Genomic DNA, 17,737 nt, shown 5'->3' with positions numbered 1-17,737 from the left:
ATATAAAACGTAAGATATTTCATTCCATTTATGTATGTAATACTTTGAAAACTGTTAACAGTAAATCCAAATGACATGCTTTCTTCTTCTTTTTTTTTTTTTTGGTACCGGGGATTGAACTCGGGTCTTTGCATTTGCACTTGTGCAGCAGGCGGCGAAACCACTGAGCTAAATCCCTGGCCCGACATGCCTTCTTCTTACAACTGATGTGGTCTTGATTGGCTGTGAGGTACATACATGATCATGCCCAAAATGACATTAAGAGTATTGGGATTATTAGGCTGATACCAAAGCCAAACATACTTTTGACTAAATATTTTTTTTTGGTACTGGGGATCAAACTCAGGTCCTTGCGTTTGCGAGGCAGGCAACGGAACCACTGAGCTAAATCCCCAGCCCTTGACTAAATATTAAGGATAAAGCCTTTGTTGCATTTCTAGTTAGAGAATAAAATTAGGCTGAAATCAAGTTTACTAGATAGAAGTGGTATTTTGGAACTAACTGGTGTTGCTGTGGTGAAAGTATATTTTTGTTCTGTTTTCTTTATATTAAGTGGGAGATACAGCAATGCATACTTAGTTGATATTCAATAAAAATTAAAATACAGGTCATCTTTTGGAGAAAATTGCTTTTCCCCTTTTCTTTCTTTGATTGTGAATTTGATGGGGTCTAAGCTTTCAGAGTATTCTATGTGGAATGGAGCATAGTGTAAAATAGGTTAACAAACTTTCTGAAAAGGGCCGGATGGTAAAATATTTTAGGCTTTCCAGGTCATTTATAGTCTGTCACAGCTACTCTGCTCTGCTGAGGTACAGAAAAATCAGCCATGGACAATATATAAACAAATGGGTATGGCTGTGTTCCATACAACTTTACAAAAACTGGTGGTGGGCCAGATTTGGCCTATTGGCTGTGTTTGCTTATTGTTGGTATAAAGTATATCTTCATGAAAAATGGCTGCATTTATGAAAGTGACTTAGCTTTGATCAACATGTTAGTTTAAAGTCACTAGGGATTTGGATGGTCTAGTCCCATGATGGTGAACCTTTTAGAGACCAAGTGCTCAAAATGTGACCAAAACCCACTTACTGCAAAGTGCCAACACTGCAGTTAAACCTGAACACTGAGGTTTAGTTTAGAAAAAGCAACTATTATCCATTGCTCAGCTGCTGGGGCAGAGAGGGCCCTGTGTGCCCACCGCAGCATGTGTGCCATAGGTTCGCCAGCACCAGTCCAGTCAGTTTCTCAGCTTGTCCTGTCCTACCCTTGCTCATCGGAAATACAGTTTAACTGCTTATCTAGAGAAAAGTTGGTTTATTTCCTACAGAGGTGTAGAGTTACTGTGATTATCAGTTTTTAAATTTCACTGTCATGGAAGAAAAGCGCTTTCAGCTTCAAAAAGCTAACTTTAGTATAATAGCCAATTCTCTAGTAACCATATCAAAAAAGAAAATCAGAGGCTTTTTTATTGAAGAGATTAGATTTATAAAAATGTATGTATAAAAACCTTGTGTTTCAGTTCTGTTGAACTCTTGGAATGTGTATTACTACTGTGTAGATTCAGACCAGGATACAGAAGAGCGACTACAGCAATGTCAAGTATAAAGTAGAATATAGTGACTTAGACTTTGTGTGTTGAGAGGTCCCATGGTTGGCACAATGTATCTTATACCAGGAGGAAAGGCTTTTTTCCAATTAGAAAAAAACATCGGAAGTCATTCATCAAAGATTATATTATTTTACTCAAGTGGGATTTTTAGGTTATTAATCACCTGTTCACTCATCTTCAAATTAGTGCAGTAAGTGTATCACGTAGCAGATCAAAGCAGCAACCTTGAGTTGGGGTTCAGGGCTGTTAGTGAGTAGCTGACTGCTTGAAATTGAGTAAACTGTAAAGCTAAAATGAAGACATAACAGCAATTTTGGGCCTTTTATTCTAAGAACCTTATTTATATTACAGTATATTAATCGATACTGTCGTACCTCCAAATAGCAATAGGAGCTTGACTTTTTTCTATTTAATAAAGTAGGTAAGTATGGTCTTTATTATAGAAAGATTTTATTTTGTAACTAAACAATTTAAAAGTATTTTGTCATGCAGAGTGACGGATTTTTCCATTATATGAGAATTCACTTGGAAAACAGCTTATTCCTAGTCACTATTAGAAATCAGCCTTCTGATATTACTTTATTCTGCAAATTCTTCTATCCTTGGTTGTTGTTACCTTTTGACAGCAGTGTTTTCACAAGTTGAGTTAGGTCAGACGACATTGATTCTTGCTTTTTGATTGTTGAAAGGTCTTTCTCATTGGGTATTGGGGTAGCACTCTCTTTCCCAGAGGATCCCAGGTAGGTAGAGTTTTGCATTGTTGCTCCACTTTCTTGTTCTCAAATACTGAGTATCACTTACCCACCAAACATATCCTATCCTGTGTCCCCTCCTGCTTTGAGAGAGAACAGTGGCAAAGTTAAATGTTAAAACTTGGTTTCTTCTGTTGTAAGAACCAAACCAACAAACTTGCCAAATTTGTGTTTTGCTATATTCAAACTAGCTGGTTTTATATGGATGCAGATTCTTCCCAGGCCTGGCTTGGGACTCTAGACAGGGACAGTATTTTAAAGGGCTGTTTGGCTTTTGGAATATCCAGCTTGCTTAAATTGACTTTTGGAAGCCACTGTATCCCATCCCTTCTCCACATGTAAAAATCAGGTACTTTTTCATTTCATATAAAAAGAGTGATAGTTTGATTTTTTTTCTATTAAAAAGAGTGCTTCAGTAGCCTTTACGTGGATCACAGAAGCTTATTGGTCTATTCTCATTGTGGTAGTGTTCATTTTTTTGTGTCGATTTAAAACCCTAGATTTTTTGGGCTAAATCTGATTAGCCATAGGAAGTTGATATGTAAGACTGATGATTGCTTTTCTCTCTTTATTGCCAGAAACTAGTTGCTCAAATGAAGCAGGATCCACAGGTAAAATACTATTTTTATTCATTTAATTTTTAAATTTAAAAAAGTAAAATAAAATGACCATAAAATATTAAAGTGTAGATGATACTTACATTTAAAGAGCTATTTCATACTGACAGGAAATATTTTTAGCTCTTTGGTCTTCATGTTTTATGGGTTTAGAAAAAAATCCAGTAATTCTATTATAATGTAACTATAATTTTATCTTCGCTACTATTATTTGGCTTTTATGTTAATTGCTTTGAGTATTTTGAGGGTTAATACTTTTAATATAACTTAAATTGCATTTCCATAAACCCGTTTATTCAATATCAGAGATTGTAAGACCACTTTCTTTGGTCTCAGGATTATTGAAAGTAGCCCTAAACCATTGTTACTAGGAGCTTATAGTATAGATTGAATATTGATGTTTACTATGTTTAGGGTAAGAATTTTAGAATAATTTTTAAAGGCATTTTAGAAAATTTTATTTATTTTTATTTTTTATTTTTGGTACCAGGGATTGAACTCGGGACCTTGCGCTTGCGAGGCAGGTGCTGGAACCACTGAGCTAAATCCCCAGACTGAAAATTTTATTTATTTATTTATTTATTTTTTGGTACCGAGGATCGAACTCGGGTCCTTGTGCTTGCGCAGCAGGCGGCGAAACCACTGAGCTAAATCCCCGGCCCCGAAAATTTTATTTTTTAAAGAACCCTTAAAGAGAGTTTTAGAAATACCTTATATAGTATAATATTCCATGAAATGTTAACTTTTGTTTAAATGTTCATAAGATTTTGAACTTTCGGCATTTTATTCTCTATTTCTGAAGAGACCTCTTACCAAAAAGTGATCTTGTTTTCCAAGGATTTATATTTATTATTCAGGCATTGTCTCCTTTGCACCCATTAGGCATTTGGTCATACATACCTCTTTGCAAAATAAAAAAATAAATCCTTAAACAATGGTACTGAGATGTTGATTTTTGAAAGTGGAAAATAATATTCATTCCTACAAATTTAGGATTTAGTGATCTGACTATCATGTTTCAACGCAATCCGTGGATTCTGAGAGCTGGCATTGATAGCCCACATTTAGGCCTGTTCAACTCCCATGAGAAACTTTATTTTTATTTTTGAGTATATTTACAACTTAAATTGGATTTAGGGAACCAAGAGGCAATAGAGCCTACTTTCTCTGTCACACACTTGCGCTGTCATATTTACCTACATTTTCAGCAATTGAAGTACTATTAGAAGCTAGCATTTGTGATACAGTTGGTGATCATGTGACAGAACAGTCTTAACCTGGAGAACCTGAGGGGCAGTAACTTGTTTGAAAGCATTATAGGTGACCTTAGTAGAGAAGACTTACAATAAACACATTTTTAAAAGTACAAATGAAGTAAACTTGAAACTTAGTAGAGGGGGAGGATGTGTGCCCCAACCCTGAGAGAAGACCAGACAAGATAATTCAAAGGACTGTGTGTGAAAGTGTATGATGAAGTAAAAGTGTGTTCTCATTGGTGTTCAGTCTATTAGGCTCTTTTGCTGCGTTAAGCATCTGAAAACGTTAATTTTTCATTTCCCCCACTTGAGTAACAATCAAGTTCAGTGTATCTCATCGAATATAGTGTTCTTCTTTTGATTCCTAGAATTTTAGAACTGAGAAATGCCCTCGTCAGTGTGTTCATTTGAATGATGCAGCATTAAGGCAGTTACAGTACTGACAGCTTTTCAAATCTAGGCTAACAAATGTACTTTACTAAACAGGGAAGAAGACAGTAGGGAAAACCTCTTATCTTTGCTGATAATGCCACTAAGCATCCAGTGTATGCATACTTACTGCCTCCATTTATCTGTTTTTGCCCGATTAATGGAGCTTTTGTGTCAATTTATACTTTCTATAAAGAATAACAATATTTTAGTAGTAAGGTACTATTATAATATAAGATGCTAAAATATAAAACTTATAATGTAAAACAGTTACAAAGAAGCTGTTCCTATTCGAGGTTTAGGAGCCCACATTTAGGATTTATGCATTAGGGGGTGATGTTATGATTATGATTTAATGCATGGCAAATTTCATTGGCTAAGTGCTTAAGGTTGCTTCATCATTTGTAATTACAGTATGCATAGTCTTCTTGCTACTATTCTGTTAACAAATGAATATCTTTCTCACAGATATTTTTTCTTTCCAATCAGAATGCTGACTTAAAGAAACAGCTTCATGAACTCCAAGCCAAAATCACAGCTTTGAGTGAGAAACAGGTAGGGGAATGGGATGGGGGGGCATATTTTTAACATTGTGTTCTAAAGATATGTCTGCTCGAGGCTTCTAAAAGAACTGCTATTTTTCTTTCCCTCATGTGTGAAAATAAGTGTGGGCAGCCAGACTCGTTTTTAATTTTACTTGAGCTCTGTTTATCTATTTTTATTTTTGGTGGAAATCAGTCTGTAGAGTATCCCATGGGTATATGTTACTGGCAGATATCTAAAAGCAATGTGGCAGGCTGCCGTTAACTGTGTTAATTAAACTCTAGTTTACCCATAGGGGAAGGGGTAAAGAAAGTTAGTAGGAGTGTGTGGTAGAAAATCCTGTAGCTGCTGTAGGTGTCTTGTTACCTGTTTAAAAGCTCAAGCTGACATTTAACTTACTGTGGAGAGAACAGTTGTTAAGTGTATCTCTAAATGTAGGTCTCTCATTCTAAATATTGTCATACTTTTACATTAATCTTTGGTAGATATTGACCTACTATGATGTGAAAAAACTTGAGTGGACACTTGATAGACTTATTCCAGGTAGGCCAAGAGAAGAGCATCTTGCTTTTTTCCCAGGACATCTGGAAAGTATTGTTTGGAATTATTTTGTATAATGACCTCTGCTTCATCAGTCCAGGCAGCTCCTGCCACCAGGTGGAGTGTGACAATTGATAGAGCTCTAAGTAAATGTCTATGGTAATCTGATAAAGCATTTTTTTGTTGTTCCTTCCACACCACTTTCCCTCTGGTTAAAAAGAACATTTTCTATCTTGGAGTAAATGTGTGAACCAAACTTTACAAAGGTAAATGTGTGAACCAAAAGGATAAATTGATTTACAGTTGATAGTTTATAGGAGTGATATCTTATTGAAGATTTTTTGTTGAAATAGTTTTCAATAACTGATTTTGTGTGGTTTTTAAAAGCTTTTATTTAGTGCAATAATAGCAATGAGTAATTTATTCCTAGACATTTATGATTGTGTCTGTATTCTGTTTTCTTTTAACTGAGGGGAGAAACTTGGAGAATTATGTGGAATAGATAAGTTAATGAATTAAATCTTCCAAGCTGAGTGAACAACTACTTTTTAACCCCTCTTCCTATTCTTATGGTTTGCTATCTTGTTTTCTCCACCGATAGGGGGTATTTTAGATTAGGGAATTGCCAATCTAAAATTAGGAGGGGGTGGGATAATGAAGAACAGTTTGTAAGGGAAGATATATACGAGGTTGTTAGCATGTACTTGGCTCTGAATGTGATTCAATTCTAGGGACCTGATAATGTGTGCTAGTGAAAGTGTTCTAGCTTAAGAATTCTGTTAGCACTGAGCCTCCTTGTAGTTTCAGGGTTAGTTTGACATGATGCCAGTAAGTGAGTCACTTTCGCTGAGAAATTCACGTGTTCTAGCAGGGAAGGAAGGTGAGAACTGATTAGTGGAATTAGAGGGTGGAGGATTGCAAAGTTAAGACAACCTAGGGCTACATTTTGGGAAAATGGGACAACTAAAGAAAAATCTGCATTTATTTTAAATTTTTGTTGGTGAAAATTAATGTGAAGATTTGGGTTTATTCTGTAATGTTTTATTTTTTTTTCTGCTAAGGATCTCAGTTGAGAAAATTGTAACTGTGTTCAGTAAGACATTTCATCAGGTGGCAAACTCAGTTGTCAACTAAGTTTGGATTTTGGAGGTTGGAATTAAAAAAAAATCTAACAGGAAAATTTTAGGTATATAAAGTAAAGAAAATTGGAGTCAGAAGCTGAAATGCAGTTTTACAGGATTTATATTATTTGCTTAATTGTTAAAATAGCTTTTTTGATGAAATAGGAAAATAATCATGTTTAAGTAGAATAGTATTTGAAAGAAGCATAGCTATAAAGTTTAAAAGGTGATCATTCCTCAGGCTTATTTCCAACATGAAACATTACTATTGCTAATTAAACTATAGTTTTAAGTAGTTTTATTTTAGAACAAATTCCTAATGTTTCATGCCCAGCTTTTTGTTTTTCCTTTTCAAAAAGATAGCCTCTGGCAAAACCTACTGATTTTACATCCACTTTAATAACTAAAATATGAATTATCTTACATGACTAATCTTTTAATTTAGCATTAGTTTTTTGTTGTGAGAAAAATTTAAAATGTAGAAAATTATGAGAGATAATGTCATATTCTAGAATTAAAAACTATTAACCCTTTGTCATACTTGCTTCCCTTTTTCTGTATGCATTTATCTCCATTTGAAAGCTTAATTATACAAGTAATAGGTCTATATATTTACTTATTTTGGTTTATTAAAAAAATAAAACATGACAAATAGCCACTATATCTTACAGTTGGCAATTATTAGTTCTTAGTCATTATTACTACCTCAATCTCTGATTTGCACTCATTTTCTTCCTAAGACTAATTACATAATGATGCACTCTATTTGGGAAAATACAGTCCTTACCATCTATCATGGCTAAAGCCCAGTGAATTTCACTGAATTCTTGGTTGGAAGATTCTAGTGCTTTCAGACTAACTTGAGATTTCTTTTTTTTTTTTTCTTTTTTCTGAGGCAGGATCTCCTTTTGTAGTTCAGGCAGGCCCTGAATTCACTATGTAGCCCAGGCTCGCTTCGAACTCGGTGGCAGTCCTCCTGGCTCTGTCTCCTGAGTGCTGGGGTTACAGGTGTGCCCTACCACGCCCAGCTGTAACTTGAGATTTTTAAAGTAGAAGCTCTCAGGTGGATATTGAGGCTGACCTAGAGGACTTTAGTTTGTGGTTGACAGTTTTCAGAAAATCCTCAGCCTTGATTGGCTAAGTAAACTATGTGTTGTATAGCCATTAAAAATCATGGTTTAGAACAATATGTAATGATACAGGAATGTGTTCCTGATAAAATAAGTAAAAAGGCACATGCAGTTGTATTTTTTTTTTTTTTTGGTACCGGGGATAGAACTCAGGTCCTTGCGCTTGTGCAGCAGGTGGCAAAACCACTGAGCTAAATCCCCGGCCCCAACATGGAGTTGTATTTTATTCATTGTAATCCCATTTTTGTTTGTTCTATCTATGTGTGTATATGAACACGTAAATATGTATAAAAACTGTTAGTATAAAATGTTGGTGATTTTATAGGGTTTTTTTTGTCCTTGAATATGCTTACGTTATCTTTTCTTTTTTTTGTACTGGGGATCGAACTCAGGACTTTGTGCTTGTGAAGCAGGTGTGATGCCACTGAGCTAAATCCCCGGCCCTCTTATGTATATTTTTTAAACCTTCCAAAGTATGTTTTGCTTTTAGAATCAGAAAAAAAACATGAAACATTATTTTTTTAAAAATTTAACAAAAACCTCTTTTCTGTGCCAGGGCTAGTTAACATTTAAAAATCATATGGCGGGCCGGGGATTTAGCTCAGTGGTTTCACTGCCTGCTGCGCAAGCGCAAGGACCTGAGTTCAATCCCCAGTACCAAAAAAAAAAAATCGTATGACATACCCTCATGATACACAAACCATTCTAGTCAAAGAATTAAATTGTTTTAAATAGTGGTAAATTTAAAGTATGGACTGAACTATTAATTTCCTTAACAGGTTTTTTTTTTTTTAATTCTGCACTTCCCCATCTCTTTTTTTTTTTTTGGTACCGGGGATCGAACTCTGGTCCTTGCGCTTGCGAGACAAGCAGCAAAACCACTGAGCTAAATCCCCGGCCCCCCATCTCTTCATTTTTGATAAGTATATGTGGTCCTTTTCTTGTCATAATAGAGAGATTCTGATATTGGAGCCAAAACACTTAGTTGCATTAGTGCTCTGCTTAATTCTAGTTCCTTAGAGACATTTTTCTTTGTGCCTCCCTTCCCTCCCTTGCCCTTCTTTCTGTTTTATGGTACTAGGGTTAGAACCCAGGGCCTCATGCATGCTAGGCAAGTGCTCTGCCACTGAGGTGTACCCCAGCCCAAGAGGCGATCTTAACATCCTAAAGTAGATGTCATCAAAATTATATCTTTGGCTTTTCCTGTAAATAGTTTGTCACCCTACCTCCCTTCACTTGGTAGGTTTCACCTTGCAGTTTAAGTTTGTTATGTCAGAGGAGCCATCCCTGAAACCCCTTTGTCCAGTCAAAATCAACTGTTTCTGTCATAGTATTTCATTGAATCCTTCATTTTTCCTTCATAGTTATACCATTGAGAATTAGATTCAGGGGTCAGGGATTTAGCTCAGTGGTTCCACTGCCTGCCTGGCAAGCACAAGATTCCGAGTTCAATCCCCGGTCCAAAAAAAAAAGAATTAGATTCAGGTCTGAATCCCTGAAACCCCAAAATAAAGATGGGTGTTTAGGTAAACTGTTATTTCTCTCATCTGAAAGCTTTGTAGGTAGCCTAGGCCTGGTGAATGGTTCCCCAGTGTGAGGGAGCCCAGGCTCCTCCTATTCTGCTGGTTTGCCATTCTCAGCATGAAGCTTCCATACCATAGTCCAAAAGAGCAGCTCCATCTGGTAAAAAGGGAGAACACAACTAAGAGCCATCCTTTCATTTTTAAGGACAGTTACTGGAAGTTTCATATACCACTTCCAGTTAGAGCCCATTGACGTGAATTTAGCCACATGGCCTCAATCAGGAACAAGGAAGGCTGGGAGACGTAGTTTATTGCTGGCCAGACAAAATTCAGGGACTGTTCCTAAGTTATAAACAAGATGTAAATACTAGGGCCAATTAGTAATTTCTACTGCCATAGCAATCACAGTTTGTAATTATGTATCTATATGATTACAACTTTAGAAGTATCTGTCTTTGTTATTTGTTTGCACAAGACAAGAAACGTGTTTATTTTATTTACTTCTTTATTCCTAGTATGTTTAGTGTAATATTTAACACAGAGTAGTATTTAGTACAGAAGAAGAAGCACTTGTATTTTTTTTTTTTTTGTACCGGGGTTTAAATTTAGGACCTTGTTCTTGGCAGGCAGGCTCTGTGCCACTGAGCTAAGACCCTGGCCTGAAGCACTTGTATTTCTTAAATGAACTTCATCTAACGTATCATTTTCTCTGCTTATAGATTATGCTTTATTTTAAAGAACAGTGCACCTTTCTATGTACGAACATTGTAATATATTAAGAGCATCTTACATGTTAGTGTTCTTTTAGAACATGATTTTTAATAACTTCCAATATTTAATTGTCTGGCTATATCATAATTTAAAAACTACTTCTCTTGTTTCTATTATTTGATGATAGGTTGTTATTTATTTATTGTGGTACTAGAGTTGAACCCAAGGCCTTTGCACTAAGCTACATTCCCAGCCTTTATTAATTAATTAATTTAATGACAGGGTCTCTCTAAGTCACTAAGCTGCCCAGGCAAGGCTTGAACTTGTGATTCTCTTGCCTCAGCCTCCCAGAATCCTGGGACTGTTTCCAGTTTTTTTGCTCTTATAAACATTGCTGTGGTACCCTTCTATGTAAATCTGTATTTTTCTCCGACTGCCTTAGGATAATTTCCTAGGTGTGAGTTTACTGGGTATATTAATCACTTATTACCATAACAGTTCTACATAATGAGCCAGTTTTATGGAGTAGCTTACAGTAATAAGTTTATTTTCATATTAGGTCTATAGGGCCGGGGATTTAGCTCAGTGGTTCCGCTGCCTGCCTCGCAAGCGCAAGGACCCGAGTTCCATCCCCGGTACCAAAAAAAAACCATACTAGGTTTATAGGTCACCAGAGTTTCTCAATCAGGCACCTCTGCTTCAGTTCATGGGCTGGCTGAACTTACCGCCAGGCTGTAGGTTTGGTTAGGGCCACCCTAAGTATGTTCATTCTGAAGCAGCTGCCTGGGTGTGCTCATGTCATGATGCATCACCAGAAACAAAAAGTAGACCAAGCCACCAAAGCACGTGTGAAGACTCCACTGGCATCAAATCTGTTAAAATCTCATTAACCGAAACAAGTCAAGGGGCCAAGCCACGCAAAGTTACAGTTGCACCATTTAAAAACAGAATTGAGGGCCGGGGATTTAGCTCAGTGGTGCCGCCGCCTGCCTCGAAAATGCAAGGCCCTGAGTTCGATCTCCGGTACCAAAAAAATGCAGAATTGAAAACAGTACTCCATGGACCACACTTGCTCAAATGGTGTAACTTTTACTACATTAAAAATAAACAAGGGCCAGGAGTTTAGCTCAGTGGCACCGCCTCTGCCCTGCAAGCACAAGGTCTTGAGTTTGATCCCCAGTACCGCAAACAAACAAAAAACAAAAAGTCAGGCATGGTGGCACACACCTGTAATCCCAGCATCAGGTTGGCTGAGGCAGGAGGATCGCTGTGAGTTCGACACCAGCTTGGGCTACCTAGTGAGACCCTATCTCAAAAAAATAAATAATTAATTAAAAACAACAAAAAATTCTTTTACTACATATTTCTACATAACCTCCAGAAAATACTGTCTCAGATTAATAGAATATAGAAGAGCACCTAATTTTCCTTTGAAGATACCCTGTGAGAGGAAAATTTGCAGATTTGGAAAATGGGTTAGTATATATTTGATGCTTATTTAGAGACACATTTTTCATAGAATTTACCTGTTACCCATGGCATAAACTTTTTTTTTGGTACTGGGGGTCGAACTTGGGACCTTGCGCTTTTGAGACAGGTGGCGGAGCATAAACTTTTTAGTCTTTATTTCTTACAGATTGCTTTAACTTAATAGGAAAGGAAAACTTTTCTGGGTTTAATAAATAGTTATCATTTGTTGAACCATTTTGTATTTTATTTTATTTTATTTTTTTTGAGACAGAGTCTCACCATGTAGTTCAGGCTGGCCTTGAACATGTGGTGATCCTCCTGGCTCAACCTCCTGAGTGCTGGGATTTTAGCCGTGAGCCACCATACCCAGCTGAATTTTAAATTTCAATATGCTTAGTAAAATAGTTTCTGAAGTCTTTGGGAGAGAAGTTTCAGTCCTTGCTATAATCAGTTATGTTTCTGATGCATAGGAAAAAATAACTTAAGCTAGGTAGATAGATATATTAGCTTTGTGTTACTGAAGAGGAGTACCTGTAGCAATTAACTCCAAAGGGGAAGAAAAGGTTTATTTAGCTCACAGTTTTGGAGGTTGGAGTCCAAGAGTGGGTGGGTCCATTGCTTTGGGCCTCTGGGCCGCACAAGATTGCAGGAAAACATGGCAGAACTGGCCGGGATGCAGTGAAAGAGAATGAGACCCGGGTAACAAGGTCTCTGTCATCATCATCATCATTATTATTAATACTCGTATTCCATGCCTTTGAAGCAAAAGAGCCTGATGTCCTTGTTAATAATACCCACATTATTCAGTAAAGCCAGAGTTTATTGAAATTCAAATTGTAGTTTTGGATTTCTGCTTTTAAAATGTTGAGCACTATATAAATGACAAGCCAAATCATACATTCTTTCATTTCTTTTTCCCAGCAGATGATGGTGAAAGAACCAGAAGAAGTTTGCTCTCTATCTAGTATCTGCTTATGGTAGCTGGTTAGATGAGGCCTTGGAAAATTGTCTTTTCAGAAGACATGTTCCCCAAAGTTGATTTAGTCCAGGTTCAGGAAGTGACTGTTTTGTGAATCAGCAGGGTTTGGCTAACCTTTCTTAGATTAGCTCTGTCTGAAAGTGATAGAGTGATTATTAGTTTCTGTCAGTTAAGCACCCAACATTTCTTTGCTCTGAAAAAGGAGGCCCTAGAAATCTTCAGCTAATGTGTTTAATTTGTCACCTTTTCTCCCACTCATATCTCCATCACCTTTTGAAAGAACCTCTTCCCTTTTTGCTATAGCAAATTATATCATTTTTGACTGAGGACACCAAAGATAGAGATCAATTCTGAATTTACTTCTCCTTTTGAGCCGTGCATGGTACTTACTAACCTGTTTTTTATCTAGTGCTTCTGTTGTCGATTGTGTCTATTGGACAAAAAGTTGACAGCGTCTTCCCTTTGGAGCCAAGAAGCACAGATAAATTTATCTTGAAAAGTTGTAGTGCCTGAAGGAAAAGAACTTAGTGAAACCAGGGAGTGTGTTGACCAATAGAACTTGAAATTTGCTTTTCTGAGTTTGTGGTGTCATTTACTCTAGTGTAGCAGTTTGTCATGAATTTGAGACAAGTTCACATAAGAATTTGAGCTAATTCACCGTTGCCTGTAATTAAGAATAAGATAGCAGATTTACTTTTAAAAAAATATCACTTAGCAATTTACCTTTTCTGTGGGTGTTTTTTTAAAAATCTGGAGTGAAGTCACCAAGGCCATTATTCACATTTAAAGCTCCCAACTAAAGTCAAGGTACAGGAAGGCAATAGTTTTTACACATCTGTCATAAAAACTTGTTATGAGGAACGGGGAACATAGCCAAATGGTAGAGTGCTTGCATTACATGCATGAGGTCCTAGGTTTGATTGCCAGCTCTGCAAAAACAAACCATACCAAAAAAAAGAAAAGAAAGAAACCTTCTCATGACACATACTCTTGTTTCTCTTTGTCCTGTGATGTGTGCTCATTGATAAAACAGTATTTTCAGATTATCAGAAGTCCTGCCCCTTGGCCTCATCTGCTTCTAAGAGCTGATAAAATTATATATAACTCTTTAACATTTCCTAGTATTCTTTTCTACAACGTCTTCTAACTTTTACTTATATAATTGTCTTCTTTACATATAAAGCATATTTAGCTGTTACTTCAGATTATCCTTCTGAAGAGAAATTGGTTCTCCAAAGGTGGAAAGACCAGTGTGATTCTTTAGAGCAGGGATCAGCAAGCTGTGGCCTGCACCTGCACCAAATCTGGCCTGCTACCTGTTTTTAATTAAGGTTATTGGAACACACCCATACTCTTTCATTTATAAATCATCTGTGGCCCCTGTCTGCCACAGTGGCAGCCAAGTTGAGTAGTGTCAGCAGACTTTTAAGTATAGCCTTAGAGTACTTAGTGTCTGGTTGTAGGAAACTTGCTAACCTTACAGCAGAGAAATTTCAGGGGCCGCTCCACTCAGAGATATTCAGCTCAGTGTGACAATCCAGCTGAGTGAGCACCACAGTGAAAATACAGTGGGTAGAGAATAATGACAGACCCCTTTCCCTGTCCCAGCCCCCACCCAGTTTTCAGTTCATTTTTAGCACTTTATCTTTAAAAAAACATGTAGCCACTTTTATTCTCTTTCTTCCTCTCCTTTTATAGATCGATGTATAATTAACATAAAATAAACTGCATGCCTTAAAAAGACAGTTTTGATGGTGTGAAATCACCACAATCAAGATAACGAGCACATCTATCACCTCTGAAAGTTTTCTTGCATTCCTTAGTGGTCCCTCTCTCTTTCACAGCCCTGTCCCCAAGCAAACATTGGTCTTTTTGTCACTATAGATTCCTTCATATGTTCTAGAATTTTAAATGGACTTACCACTTTATATTCTTTGAATTATTTCCAGTTTTTAGCTATTTCAAATAAAGCTACTATGAACAGTCTTTATGTAGAAACATGCTTTTCATTTTTCTCAAGTCAGTGCCTCAGTAAGTCTGGGTTGTATGGTAGGTCTATTTCTTAGGAATCTGCCAAAATATTTTCCAAAGTGGTCGTGCCATTTTACATTCCCACCACCAGCATCTGAGAGTTCTAGTTGCTCTACATCTTTAGCACTTAATTCTTTGTTTGTTGTCTTGTTTTGCTTTTCTGTTTTTTGTTTTTTGAGATAAGGTCTCGCTCTATAATTTGGACTGGCTTTGAACTCACTATGTACCCCTGGCTGGCCTCAATCTTGTGGCGATCCTCCTCTCTCAGCCTCCCGTGTGCTAGGATTACATGTTCAGCAGCACTTCATTCTTAAATATGAACATAACAGCCAAGAACCACCCGATAGTAAAGGGAAGTCACTGTCATAAAAGAACAGAAATAGAGAATTAGAAGGTACAATTCAAAATGCCTAAGTTTAGATCCAATAAAAGAAGATATTCCATGTATGAAATAAAAACAGGAGGCTAGGAATGAGAGAATGATGAGGAAAAAAAGAATTCTTTATTTAAAAAAAGATCAGAAAAGGAAATTGGAGCCATGTTTCAATAAATAGATGGAGGAGACAAAGGGATAGTCAGTGGAAGAGGGAAAATTTTTAAGATCAACCCATAAAGTCCTGTGTATGGACTAATGAAAGTTCTTAGACAAGAAAACAGAGAAGATGGAGAAGAGGAAACCATCCAGCAGCTAATATAAGAAAATTTCCCACAACCAGATGGCATCTAATTCTAGACTAGTAGAATTCACTGAGTGCCTGATGCTGTGAATAAAAAAGCCCACACCTGTATACCAGGGCACATCATTATGAAACTTTACAAAAACAAAAGTAAAAGATCCTAAAAGTTTTGTTAGAGGGAAAAGAAATAATTTCAAATGGGGATTGGGAATCAGATGGGATCAAATTTCTTAGCAACCCAGGAAGCTAGAAGTCATTGGAATGATGCTTTAAAATTTGGAAAAACTGATGTCCAAAGTAGAATTCTATACCAGCCCATCTCCTGTTTAAATCTAGAAGACTAGAGATACTTTTAGACATGCAAGGTAACCAAATTTACTTCCCATGTATCCTTTTTTGAGGAAGCCACTAAAGGGTCTTCTTCATAAAAACAAGAAAGTAAATCAGGAAAGAAGTGGATCCATAAAACAGGGAATCCTGTATGAAAGAGGTGAAGAAAATCTGTTTGCAGAGGGAGAAACCCAGATGTATAAAAGATTTAGAAAAGGGCAAGTTCAGGTTGGACAGGAAGATGGATGACTTTAGGAAAGATGTAACCAAGGAAAAAAGTGGACGAACAGATGATTTGATATTTTTTGAAGTTATTGAGAGATATTTTCTAGCTTCTCTGGAGAGCATGGGGAAGAATTAATGATAGGAATAAAGAAAGCCAAGCAAATGACAAAGCAAGGCAATTTTAGTTCCAGGAACAACAAAATGTACAAGAAGGTAAGTGTAATCATAGTAGTGTAATTGTCTCACCAATTAATGTTACTTATATAATTCTTAACAATATAAATAAAAGAATTTAACTGAAAAGTTGTGATAACAGTAAAGAGAGTGGGAGGGCTCCATAGAACTAAATTTCATTTATATGTAGTAGGAATTCAGTAGGTAATGATTAAAATTAAAAAGTCAAGAAATCCCAATAAATTTATATTTCAAAGTGAGAAGGCAGACAGTTGAAGAAATTGTTTCAAGAGTTGAAAGTGGTTTCCTACAAAAGGATTGGTGTTTTTAATTATAAACCTTGTAGTAGGTTTTTTTTTTTCCTGGTACTGGGGATCGAACTCAGGACCTTGCACTTGTAAGGCAGGCATGATGCCACTGATCTAAATCCCTGGCCCAACCTTGTAGTAGTTTTAAAGCTGTGTTTATGTATTACTTTGATTTAAAAGCTAAATAGAAAAAAGTCTGTCCTCTCATTAGATAGAATGCCTAGTGTTTAGGATCACTGTGGACTTCTGAGGCAGATTATCTGTTGACTAAACCCAAAGCCCGCCGCCCCCCGCCCTTCAGGTGCTCTAGGCCTCTTTACTTGTCCTTTTTCATTTTTGTTAGGACAAATCTCATGGTTACTACAAAATTTGGATAAGACATTACTTGGTTTAACCTTTTTTGGTTAGTTGCTTTGCTTTTTTTTTTTGTACCGGACCTTGGGCTTGTAAGGCAGGCGCGGTGCCACTGAGTTAGATCCCTGGCTTTGGTTTTCTTGGTGGAGAATTTAACCTAGGCAACAATAATAGTACACTTGATCTTAGCCAAAAGGCCAAGAAGCGATAGGCAACAATAATAGTAATAAAAACATTATTACTTATAAGTTTACCCTCTCGTATATTATGCTCCTCCTGCCCTTAGACTTCTGTCTTCTACTATATTGAAAGCCCAGAAATTAGAAACTCCTGTGAGGTTAGGGATTTTGTCTGTTCCTTGATGTAGTGGTTTTCAGAAAACATTTGTTGAATAAATGCCTACTTCTTGAATTATTTGAATTTCAATAATTTTGTTATTTTTAATAAATATATATTTAGAGCCCGCCCTCATTAAGTTTAAACTTTCACAGGGGATGCACACATGTAAACAGTTAGGATGAGTTTGAAATCAAACTGTGTGGTACCCAGAAAGGGAGAATGTCGTGGTGGGGAGATGTGAGAAAAGTTTTCACAAAGGAGCTTTCATCTAGGGAGTAGCTGGGTGGACACAGATCTCAAAGGCAGAAAGAACAGCAATGCAGAGGTGCAGGGATCAGAAACAGCAAAACATGTGCAGAGAATTCCAGGGAGATAGGATCCCTTCAGCAGAGATTCCACCAGGTGAGGATCAGGAGGCAGCTAGTGTAGCTGGAAAACAGAGCACTACTTTGTATTCTTGGTTACTTGTGATTCTAAATATTATAGTATTAATAATAACCACAGTTATATAGCACTTACTGTTTATCAGGCACTCCTCTCTCTGCTTTAAATATACTAATTCACTTAATCCTCACTATCACCTAGGAGATAGAGTCTTATTTATCCCATTCTATCAATG

The 17,737-nt window shown here is 36.7% G+C and overlaps 1 protein-coding gene across 30 annotated transcripts in view; it reads left to right on the top strand.

Annotated features, from left to right (window-relative positions):
* The window catches only part of Phf21a (PHD finger protein 21A), a 196,278-nt gene that overhangs the window by 37,512 nt on the left and 141,029 nt on the right, over positions 1 to 17,737 (top strand). For 13 of the 30 annotated variants that reach the window (XM_087205678.1, XM_087205690.1, XM_087205683.1 and 10 more), the window contains 2 exons: positions 2,940 to 2,972; positions 5,153 to 5,218. In XM_087205678.1, the coding sequence (XP_087061804.1) occupies positions 2,940 to 2,972; positions 5,153 to 5,218 (99 nt within the window). Of the gene's footprint in view, positions 1 to 148; positions 230 to 2,939; positions 2,973 to 5,131; positions 5,219 to 12,622; positions 16,157 to 17,737 lie in introns of those variants that run through there. The other 17 variants (XM_021264266.2, XM_087205677.1, XM_021264265.2 and 14 more) reach the window with 6 other exon arrangements.

The sequence above is a fragment of the Heterocephalus glaber genome, unplaced genomic scaffold (genome assembly GCF_053883595.1).
Source record: "Heterocephalus glaber isolate CG9 unplaced genomic scaffold, H.glaber_assembly_v1.0 deba00000594, whole genome shotgun sequence".
In the NCBI taxonomy this organism is placed as follows: Eukaryota; Metazoa; Chordata; class Mammalia; order Rodentia; family Bathyergidae; genus Heterocephalus; species Heterocephalus glaber.
This window is presented reverse-complemented; position numbering and strand designations above follow the sequence as displayed.